The following is a 10,732-nucleotide window of genomic DNA, read 5'->3' as shown; positions in this document are numbered from 1 at the left end:
ACCTTTTTTATAATTGAATTTCCTTGTTTTCTCACAAAAAAAACGAAAATGATCATATGATCATAAATGTGATCTCACGGGGGTAAATGGCAAATATGAACAATAAATGATATGTCATTGGTAATTGAGCTAAAGTAAAGATCTATTAAGTATTTGTACATACATTGTTATGGCTGTATTGATTTAAAAGCCTAATAATGTGGTGGTGGGTCCACCAGACCTGGGAACATTGGCTGTGTCACAAAAATATGAACACCACCCAAGGGTTAAGTAAAGGATCTGAACACCTCTTCCAGCGCTGCCTGTGCCAGACGGGGGTGTACACTCCCCGGTGAGTAACGTGAGAGAAATGCTGTGATCCTTCAGGGCGCCACCTCTCGTGTGACTCACCTGAGACAAACCAGGAAACACAGCTTTGTTGCGCCACGTTATTGACAACAGAAAAGACCATAAGATTCACCTTCGGACAAACGCTACACTTCCACTGACTACGGAGAACTTTCGGGAAAAGAAATGCTGGGAGTAATGCGGGATATCTTGAATACTGCCACGTACACCAGCAGCTGACTCTACAGACGGGATAAGAGTTTTACAGGGGGGTGGGGGCTGAAATCACAGCTCAAAGTAAAGGTAACTCTGAGGGAGGAGTGGCACCATTCCATGTCTGCCTGCTGTGGTTTTAGATTCACCTAGAGGACAATGGCTTCCCGTTTTGAGGAGGATTTCTGCTGTCCCGCATGCCAGGACGTCTTCAAAGACCCTGTCCTCCTGTCGTGCAGCCACAGCTTCTGCGGAGCCTGTCTGCAGAGCTGGTGGAGCAAGAAACAATCCCGAGAGTGTCCGGTTTGTCGGACAGTGTCTCAGTGCAGCGATCCGCCCCGTAACTTGGCGTTGAGGAACCTGTGCGAGGCCTTTTTGCGAGAAAAAGGCCAGGGAGCCTCATCGGGGCCCGGGACTCTCTGCCCTCTGCACTCGGAGAAGCTCAAGCTCTTCTGCCTGGACCATCAGCAGCCGGTGTGCGTCGTCTGCCGAGACGCGAAGATACACACTGACCACAGGTTCAGACCAATCGACGAAGTGGCGCAGGATCGCAGAGAGGAGCTCCGGAAGTCCCTGAAAGCCTCGCGGGACAAGCTTAAGGTTTTTAACGACGTCAAAGTGAACTTTGATCAAACGGCGGAGCACATAAAGGTCCAGTCTCGACACACGGAGAGGCAGATTCAGGAGGAGTTTAAGAAGCTCCACCGGTTTCTAGAAGAGGAAGAGGAGGCCAGGATGGCCGCACTGAGGGAGGAGGAGGAGCAGAAGAGCCGGAGGATGAAGGAGAAGATGGAGGCTCTGAGCAGAGAGATAGCAGCTCTTTCAGACACAGTAAGAGCCACAGAAGAGCAGCTGAGAGCCGAAGACGTCCCGTTCCTGATCAACTACAGGGCTGCAGCGGAGAGAGTCCAGCAGCCGGAGGATCCACAGCTGCTCTCGGGGGCTCTGATAGACGTGGTGAAACATCTGGGCAACCTGACCTTCAACATCTGGAAGAAGATGAAAGACGTGGCGCCCTACAGTCCCGTGATTCTGGACCCGAGCACCGCCTATCCTGAGCTCATCCTGTCTGAGGATCTGACCAGCGTGAGGCGTGGAAAGATACAGCGGCTTCCCGAAAACCCTGAGCGGTTCGCGTACTGGGACTCCGTCCTGGGATCTGGATTCAACTCGGGGACTCACAGCTGGGACGTCGAGGTCGGAGACAACAAAGAGTGGGAACTGGGGGTGTTAGCCGAGTCCATCTGCAGGAAAGGATTCGTGGGGTCTACGGCTTGGAGCGTAGACTTCAGCGATGTCGGATACAGAGCGTACTCGCCGGCAAATAAATACACGGATCTCCCAGTCAGGGAGAAGCTCCAGAGGATCCGAGTTCACCTGGACTGGGACAAAGGGAAGCTGTCCTTCTCCGATCCCGATACTAACACACACGTACACACCTTCACACACGCTTTCACTGAGAAAGTGTGCCCATACCTTTGCACCAGGAATGCACTCCCTCTCAAAATACTGCCTGCAGAGATCTCTGTGATAGTGAAAAGTTAGAAATGAGATTTTTTTTCAACTTGCAAGACAACAGTTATGCATTAAGCATGTGAGGATACGTATGAGACATAAGATTAGAAACAGGAAATGATGTCTATGATGACTGTAATCAATGTAGCCTAAGTACGCAAACCTTGCATGCAAAGTATTAACTTTCTGTTTTCCTCGGGACAAATTTGACCCGTTGTGTATTTATCAGAAATAAGTTTTTTTTTTCAACCAAATACCCAAAAATAACTTGGATGCGTGGATGGATGTTCTATGGAAGTCATACAACATTCTTTGCAGGTAAAATCAATGATTACTTTCATTGAATTTTGGTTGTTTTACTCAATTTCGCAGCATTTGAAATTTCTCCTGACTGAACTTTGACATAAACCAGTCTGTGATTCACTCAACATCTTCTGATCTTAACTATTAGTCAAATTATTTCATAAGATCTGCTTTGTTTGAACTCAAAAATGAGGTGTAATGTTATTGAAATGAGGTTTATTGACCACGAATTTTAAAAAGCACGAAAAATATCGGAAAAAGCGCCAAGAAAAGAAAGAAGAACAAGTTCATGGTTGACAGGAAGACAACACAAGGGTTAAACACAAACTGAAATGTTAAGTCTGGAGTCAATGGTATCAAATATGCCCCATAATGCTTTGTGCCTTGTCATTTCTGTAGAAACTACCTGGTCAGGGGACCGTGTTGTTATATTTACATAATATAATATAATATAATAATGGCAAACTGAAATTCAAATGTAGCCAATTACCCATTATTTAGGTATCAATAATTCTAGTCTACTACTTATAAACTGGCAACTGATTGTGTGTCGTCACAATAAAATACCTTTTAGTAAAAGTACCCACCAGAAAGCATGCGTTTTATCTCCACTGCAATGAACTTTGACATTAAACATAGTGAATTATATTCGCTTATACATGTTCAGTTAGCACTTAAAGTTTAATTTAAGTAAAGTTAAAATCATGATTTTAATGTAATGTATGAACAAGATGACAGATGTTGTCCCAGCATCCAAATTGTTAGCTGTTGGACCACCCAGGACTTGTATTCTGTCTCGCAGTCACACTTTAGAGTCCAAGGTAACGTCAAGGCTCTAATTTTTGTCATTTTTTTCAATTTTATTTAAAAAAAATAATGGTTTACATGTGTGAAAAGTTATGTCTGTATTGCAAAACAGACAGTATTCAACGCGTTAAAATAAATAAATGAATAAAGTGATGTGTTTTGTTAATGACTGGATTCTGTCTCCTCTAGTGGAGCTTAATTATCAAATGTCTTTAATCAATTATTGACAGTTGAATTGTCTCATGTGTTTGTGATTTGATTCAGCCTTTGGTTCCACTACAATGTTGTTGCTGCTGCTGCTGCTGCTGCTGTTGCTGCATATTGTAAGTTTGATGGCTGATAAATGTGTTTTTTCTTCAATAAACTAAAGCACCACAGCGTGGGGCAGTTCACAATCCTCTTTTGTATCATGTAAAAAAAAGTAAGTTTTAGATTTCCATTGGGTTAATAGCCTACTCATAGCAAAAAAAATTAAAAACACACTTTTCGCGTTAACCGATTGGCGGATTTTTTCACAGAGTTTTATTTATATTGTTCTTTTTGCTCCTTCTATGGGGTGCAGAGTTATATATTCCGCAATTACTGGCTGTCATTTTTTTTTTACGAGTTTAATGGGAGCACCTGAACGCGGCAAGATTGATAACGATATAGCGTGAAGGTCGAAATACGACATACAAGCAATTCCGGTTATGATTAAAACATGTATTTATATAAGAACCTACATGCCAAAAACCTAGCAAAATAATGTATCAGTGGGACAGTGAATAATGTGTAAATGAATGGACTGTATTAAATTCACATTTTGCAAACATAATTTTATAAACGTTTGCATGCCAGCTTGGCTTAGCTCATAGATATATGGGCTTAGCTACTAATGTTCTTTCCGTATGTTCCCTTAGTACTTTTATTTTTAAGGATAGATTATCGCACATCCGGTCACGTTCTGCTGTGTCCGGTTAACTTGACGCAGCAGCGGGGGAGTCCAATGGAAGCCTTCGTCGCAACCCGGAGGAAACAATCGAGTGCGATTTAGCTTAAAAATATAAGCCGATATCTTTATATAGGGTTATAGACTGTATATTTTCTCAAAAGTCTGGGTCTGCCGTTCTCGCCACTGTGTTTCAAACCCGGTAACTTGCCGTTAAGGGCGTTTGTTCGGCCTTGTTTATACTGTGCAGGGCTGCTTGGATCAGGGAAGCAGGCCCGGCGGTCCTGGGCGAATTTGACGGCCGTTTTGGTTCGGGAGTGGGTTTTGTGCGGATCGGCCCTTTAGCTCACCAAGTAAGTGGACATACGGACAACAGTCAATGTTCTTGTACCGGTAGAAAACGGTCTGTGTTGGAAGTTTTCGCCGTTGGTTCGACACGATGTCAGCTTGTAGTTATTGTTAGCTGTTAGCTTCGAGCTAGCAGTTTGCTGTCTCCTCTGTTGAGCTTTTTTTTGCTAATGCTAACTCGAGCTTTTAGTATCCCAGGGTAAATGTGTTGTGATTCTACGTAACACATATCTCACGGATGTACCGCCTGACGCATCTCCCTCCCACCTGTGTGTTTTGTGTGTTTCCATTAATTTCTTCTGCTAGCATCCCACCAGTGCTGATAGCAGCTAAATTAGCGCCATTAGCTCGCTGCCAAGCTAACGTTAGCCTTGTTTTGTCCAACAGCTGGCTGAGAAGCACTCGAGCTGTCTGCTTGTAATTCCCACACCTAAGCTAACGTTAAACGTCTTGTATATTAACCTAAATATAATATAAATTATATTTATACAATGATACACATTTGACCGATTTTATAGTTTGCTTGCGAACCAAAACATGAACGGTAAGAGCCCGATCTCTTGACTAATACTTCATATTAATCTTGAAGTTAATCTGTCAGAGAACATGACTGACACTGGCTACTGCTGTTCAGTTTGCAAACTTGAATAAACTATATATACAGTGCTCAGCATAAGTGAATACACCCATGCTAAAGTTGACTAAAAAGAGGAATAAAAAATCTTTTGGAAATTGATCTTAATGCCTTAATTTATTTGTGAATGAATAATTTATCGTAAATAAATAAATCTTCTTCCTTAAAATACAGGGGGCATAAGTATAGACACCCCTATGTTAAATTCCCATAGAGGCAGGCAGATTTTTATTTTTAAAGGCCAGTTATTTCATGGATCCAGAATACTATGCATCCTGATAAAGGATGCATAGTTGGCCTTGGCTTTGGAATTAAAATAACCCCCTTTTTCTGTTCTCTTGTTGCAGAGAATATGACCCAGATGCAACAATGACATCCAGATTTGGTAAAACCTACAGCCGCAAGGTAGGAGAGGGCACGTCCAAGTTTGACGAGGTTCTGTCCACCAAGAGAGGCACCCTTAGTACCAAATGGGGCGACACCACCTACAAGGCCAAGGTGGGCTCCAAGCGCGCCGGCGCCCCCAAGAATGACTCTCTCCTGGAGGTTTACAAGAGACCCCGTCCGAGCGCAGACGGCATGGAGGACCCGTTTGGATTCGACAGCGACGAGGAATCCAAGCCGGTGTCTTCCCGCAGCGCCAGCAAGTCGTCCCCCGCCAAGCCGACCTCCGCGGAGCCTCCGCAGTTGGAGAGGCCCGGGCTTTCTCTGGACGCGGGGAGCAGGTCCAGCCTCCAGGGGGGATCCCACACTTTGACGTCCGGAACAGGGGCGTCGTGGCTGCCCAACGACAGGAGCCAGCCCAGGGTGATGGAGGACACCGCTCGGTTCTTCAACAGCAGCACTGCCAGCATAGGTAATACACAGAATTTGAAACCATTCAGCTCAATACATCTATTTATTCATTTAGTTATCATATAGTTTAATGTAGGACTGGGCGATATGGGAAAAAAACAGATATCACGATATTCTTGACCAAATACCTCGATATCGATATTGCGGCGATATTCTAGGGTTGACAATTGGTGCTTTAACAAAATATCTTCACACTTAGATTTTTAGATAAATAATCATCAGTAATGTGGACATAATGACTAAGTGGGGAAAAGGCAAATAATAACAGCTAGAACAGTCTGGTAAGTTCAGAAAATTACATCACTTTACTGTAATGTAGCCTTTAAAACCAGGAAAAGACACTTATGTCATATTACGATATCCAAAATCGAAGACGATATCTAGTCTCATATCACGATATCGATATATTGCCCAGCCCTAGTTTAATGTATTAAAATGCCAATATAATGATAGATGTCCATGCGAGGTAACTAGACTCGAAAGTAATGTCTTGGCAATACTAATTTAATCTTATCAACAGTAAAAAAAAAAAATATAGCTTATATAAGTTTATATAAAAAGAACAGTGAATGGCTAAGACAAGTCATTATGACTGCTGTTGGTTGTAGAATCAGTACAGCAAGTTGTCGATTGATGTTCAAAGCACATAACAACCACAGATAATAACTTTATTGATTCAGGACATCAGAGATGTTATTTTTTTTTTGGTCACTGAATGGCCTGGAATTTGATGTGTTAAATCTTCCTTCTTTTTTTTTTAAGAATGTCTTTTGATATAATGGTGATGATAAAAGGTCTCCTTGAATCTATTGACTAACCTCTGAATAGCTCCTGTCAGTTGGAAAAAGATAAGCTTTTTTTAATCTGGCCTAATTGAAGCACATATGGCTGGGATGAGCGCGTCATAAGCCCTGGTTTTTAAAAGGGCGCATGTTAACCACACAAATTACTTTTGGCACAAAACAAATCTTACCTGGTTAAAAAAAAAACATAAATCCTTGTCAAGCTTGCGATGTCATCCGATGGCTCACAGATCGTAATTTAATTCTGGGTTTTCAGATGACAAACTCGGTGAGCTCCTATAAAACATAATGTTCCTTTTGGACTTTGCATTTGTCTCCATGTGAGCCCCCCTCTTTAACGCTGAAGGTCACACAACTTACAGTACAGTTTTCACTGAGTGTTATCAGAGCAGTAACACCGGTGTTGTTAGTACTCCAGATCAGTCTTGGACTCAGGACCGCTCTCAAGACCACTTTTAGAGGATTTCCTCTCGGAATTGGAACGGATTTGAACTCTGTCTCGTCTGGGGCTGCACAATTAATCGCAATTGTATCGAAAATCGCAGTATGGACTAGTGCAATATCCAAATCGCAGGGGGCGGGCACAATATTTGTTAAAGGCAAAATATGTGTCAAACCGTTCTGAATGTAGTGTGGTGCTGCAGAGACGTTTCAAAATATTTGTGGGGCGACCTCCAGCTCATCCGGTAGTGCGTGCGCTCCATGTAGGCTGAGGTCTTTGCAGCGGCCCTGATTAGAATCTGACCTGTGGCCCTTTGCTGCATATCATCCCCTCTCTCTCTCCCGCTCTCTCTCTCCCTCCCTCCTTTCCTGTCTATTCACTATCAAATAAAGGGAAAAGTCCCCAAAAAATTATCTTAAAAAAAAAACAGGTACAGATCCTCTCTAACATCACACTATAATAATTTATATTTTAATATTTTTCAATGAAAATGACAGTAATGAGACCAAAATGATCAGTCAGTCTGCTTCTGACTGGCTAGTAGTCCTTACCTAGGTACTGTCAAGGCACGCCCTCATACTCTGCTTCTGACTGGCTAGTAGTCCTTACCTAGCTACTGTCAGGGCACGCCCTCATACTCTGCTTCTGACTGGCTAGTAGTCCTTACCTAGGTACTGTCAGGGCACGCCCTCATACTCTGCTTCTGACTGGCTAGTAGTCCTTACCTAGCTACCACTGGCGCGGGCACGCCCTCATACTCTGCTTCTGACTGGCTAGTAGTCCTTACCTAGGTACTGTCAGGCCGCGCCCTCATACTCTGCTTCTGACTGGCTAGTAGTCCTTACCTAGGTACTGTCAGGGCAGCCCTCATACTCTGCTTCTGACTGGCTAGTAGTCCTTACCTAGCTACTGCCTGCTACTGGTGGCCAGCCCTCTCATACTCTGCTTCTGACTGGCTAGTAGTCCTTACCTAGGTACTGTCAGGGCACGCCCTCATACTCTGCTTCTGACTGGCTAGTAGTCCTTACCTAGCTACTCGTCGCGCACCCTCATACTCTGCTTCTGACTGGCTAGTAGTCCTTACCTAGGTACTGTCAGGGCCGCCCTCATACTCTGCTTCTGACTGGCTAGTAGTCCTTACCTAGGTACTTTCAGGGACACGCCCTCATACTCTGCTTCTGACTGGCTAGTAGTCCTTACCTAGCTACTGTCAGGAAAAAACAAAAAAAAAAACTACAGCAAAAAAATACATGTGCAGTACAACAAAATATGGTGTTTTTTGCCTCTAAACCTACCTCTAAATACAATTTATGAACCTGAAAATGAGCATAATATGAGCACTTTTAACCAAGCAACATGGGAGAAATCCGTGTTGTCGTTTCTCCGCTCACCGCCGGTCGCTGTCATCGTCCTCGTCGCTTTCAGCTCGACTTGCCCTCAGCTCTCCGTGACTGCTGCTGGCCACTTGCCAGAGACGCGAGCCACTTGAACCGATTCCGAACAACAAGCTGTGTCTCAGTGAGCACTTGTGCTCAGAGTGCCGTTTCCACAGTGTTGGGACACTGAGCCGTGTTGAAGAGAAGCCAGCGTGTCGCCAAAAGTTCAGCTGAAACGCTGCCATGGGGATGTTGACTCGGTAAATATGACAAAATCCTTAACCAAATAACTCTTTTGATAAAGTATGCCAATATGTAGCGTTCGCTTCGGCTGCCTTCAGACTGATATGGTCATATCCAAGAAGATGTGTGATATCCTGTTCAAATTTGAACAGAAAATGAAATCAAAACTCCATGCCACTTAACTGTAAATTTACACTATAATGTAATTATAATTATAAAGAATTTTATATTTAAAAGTCTGCGACGTGAAAGCAGCTTATATAAAGCCGGTGGCTTCTAGCTGCCTTTGTCAGCCTTTTAATAAATCCACAAAATATACAAATATAACTGAAAAAAAAACTTCTATTCAGTTTATTTCACAAACTTAATTTTTAAGTAATTCTACTTTAAATGCGTGCGACCTGTGGGCATGCAGTGCGCAGCCCGTGAACGCAAAGTAGATGTTTGTTTTGGTACCTCCTATATTTGTGATTCGGAATCTAAAATTGTACTTTAAAGGAACACGCCGACTTATTGGGACTTCATCTTATTCCCCGTGTCCCCCAGAGTTGGATAAGTCCATATATACCCTTCTCATCTCCGTGCGTGTTGTAACTCTGTCTGACGCACCCACCGCTAGCCTAGCTTAGCACAGATCCTGGAGGTAACCGGCTCCATCTAGCCAGCTTAGCACAGATCCTGGAGGTAACCTGCTCCATCTAGCCTAGCTTAGCACAGATCCTGGAGGTAACCGGCTCCATCTAGCCTACAGCTCCCAATAAGTGACAAAATAACGCCAACATTTTCCTATTTACATGTTGTGATTGGTAGTCACAGCGTGTACAAATAACAAGGTCACATGACACACGGCCATCTTCTCTGTTCTGGGCTTCAGGTGCTGCAGGCAAATCACTCCGCCCAAGTAGCAGCAGTAGCAGTGCTTCGCCTTCTGAGACTATAATTCCCAGTATGTATACGGTTAGAAGATGGCTGTGTGTCATGTGACCTTGTTATTTGTACACGCTGTGACTATAATCACAACATGTAAATAGGAACATGTTTTGTCACTTATTGGGAGCAGTAGGCTAGATGGAGCCGGTTACCTCCAGGATCTGTGCTAAGCTAGGCTACCGGTGGGTGCGTTCAAATAAGTCAGATTTTTAAGATAAAACTGAGTAAGTGATTATGAAAAACCCTGTCAGGTGCAGCCCAGAAACACTGCGTGTAATCTGGTCCGAGTCCAATTAGAACACGTTGATGCTGTGACACCCAAACAGTCATCTCTGCAGGTTTCTGGGGGTGTCACACTTACAGACTTGTTTCTATCTGCCCATTACAACCGAAGGGTGAAGTAATTCACTTTAGAGTTGAAAGGGTTGTATTTCCTGAATTATTTGAGTGTGAAATGTTTGGATTGGATTTTCTGAAAGCTCAAAAATCACCATTTTTATAATGGTTTTGTCACTTGTGTAATCGCCTGTTGTTAATACGAGCACTGAGCGCAGCTCATTTTTCCCAGCAGAAAGGCCTTGATGTTAGCAGTCCTCTCAACAATCTGAGGAAGAACTGAAAGTCTATTTAATCCCCCGCACATTTTTGCAGCAGTGTCAACATAGCACAGACCCAGGCTTTTTTTTTTTTTCTGTTTCTCAAAATAAGAGCTTATCTGAACTCTTGTAATCAGGATGTAATGTTTACATGTGCAAATGCAAACCGCAAGCTCCAAAAAGCCCTTTCACCTAGAGCTGTATAGTTGTTTGGGGCTATACAGAGGAGTCAGTCAGGCAGTGTTAAAGTCAAAGGAGACTTTCAGCGTTGGGTTGGTGCACATTCTGTCTTCTGATCACGTTTTGTACGGGTCAGTTCTGTACCATGTTTGGGAGTATATTTAGGATTAGACTGATTCAGTCCATCCTCTGTTGGATCATCAGTCCCCGACTAAATCGTCACTCACACCGC

General features: G+C 43.4%; 2 protein-coding genes across 2 annotated transcripts in view; both read left to right on the top strand.

Annotated features, from left to right (window-relative positions):
• The first annotated feature begins 342 nt into the window (after positions 1 to 342).
• Positions 343 to 3,562, top strand: LOC120550648 (tripartite motif-containing protein 35-like). The gene has a single exon (XM_039787281.1). The coding sequence runs from the start codon at positions 700 to 702 to the stop codon at positions 2,083 to 2,085; it is 1,386 nt and encodes a 461-aa protein (XP_039643215.1). The 5' UTR covers positions 343 to 699; the 3' UTR covers positions 2,086 to 3,562.
• A 555-nt stretch (positions 3,563 to 4,117) lies between these two features.
• waplb (WAPL cohesin release factor b) overlaps positions 4,118 to 10,732 on the top strand; it is a 40,482-nt gene continuing 33,867 nt past the window's right edge. Inside the window, exons 1-2 of the mRNA XM_039788251.1 lie at positions 4,118 to 4,446; positions 5,423 to 5,931. Of these exons, the coding sequence (XP_039644185.1) occupies positions 5,445 to 5,931 (487 nt within the window). The 5' untranslated portion in view covers positions 4,118 to 4,446; positions 5,423 to 5,444. The remainder of the gene's footprint in view (positions 4,447 to 5,422; positions 5,932 to 10,732) is intronic.

Source organism: Perca fluviatilis, chromosome 21 (genome assembly GCF_010015445.1).
Source record: "Perca fluviatilis chromosome 21, GENO_Pfluv_1.0, whole genome shotgun sequence".
NCBI classification, from domain to species: Eukaryota; Metazoa; Chordata; class Actinopteri; order Perciformes; family Percidae; genus Perca; species Perca fluviatilis.
Note: the sequence above shows the minus strand (reverse complement) of the source record. Positions and strands in the feature narration are given on the sequence as shown.

Coding starts and splice junctions, on each gene's coding strand:
- LOC120550648 (XM_039787281.1), top strand. CDS start 700: ATGGCTTCCCGTTTTGAGGAGGATTTCTGCTGTCCCGCATGCCAGGAC.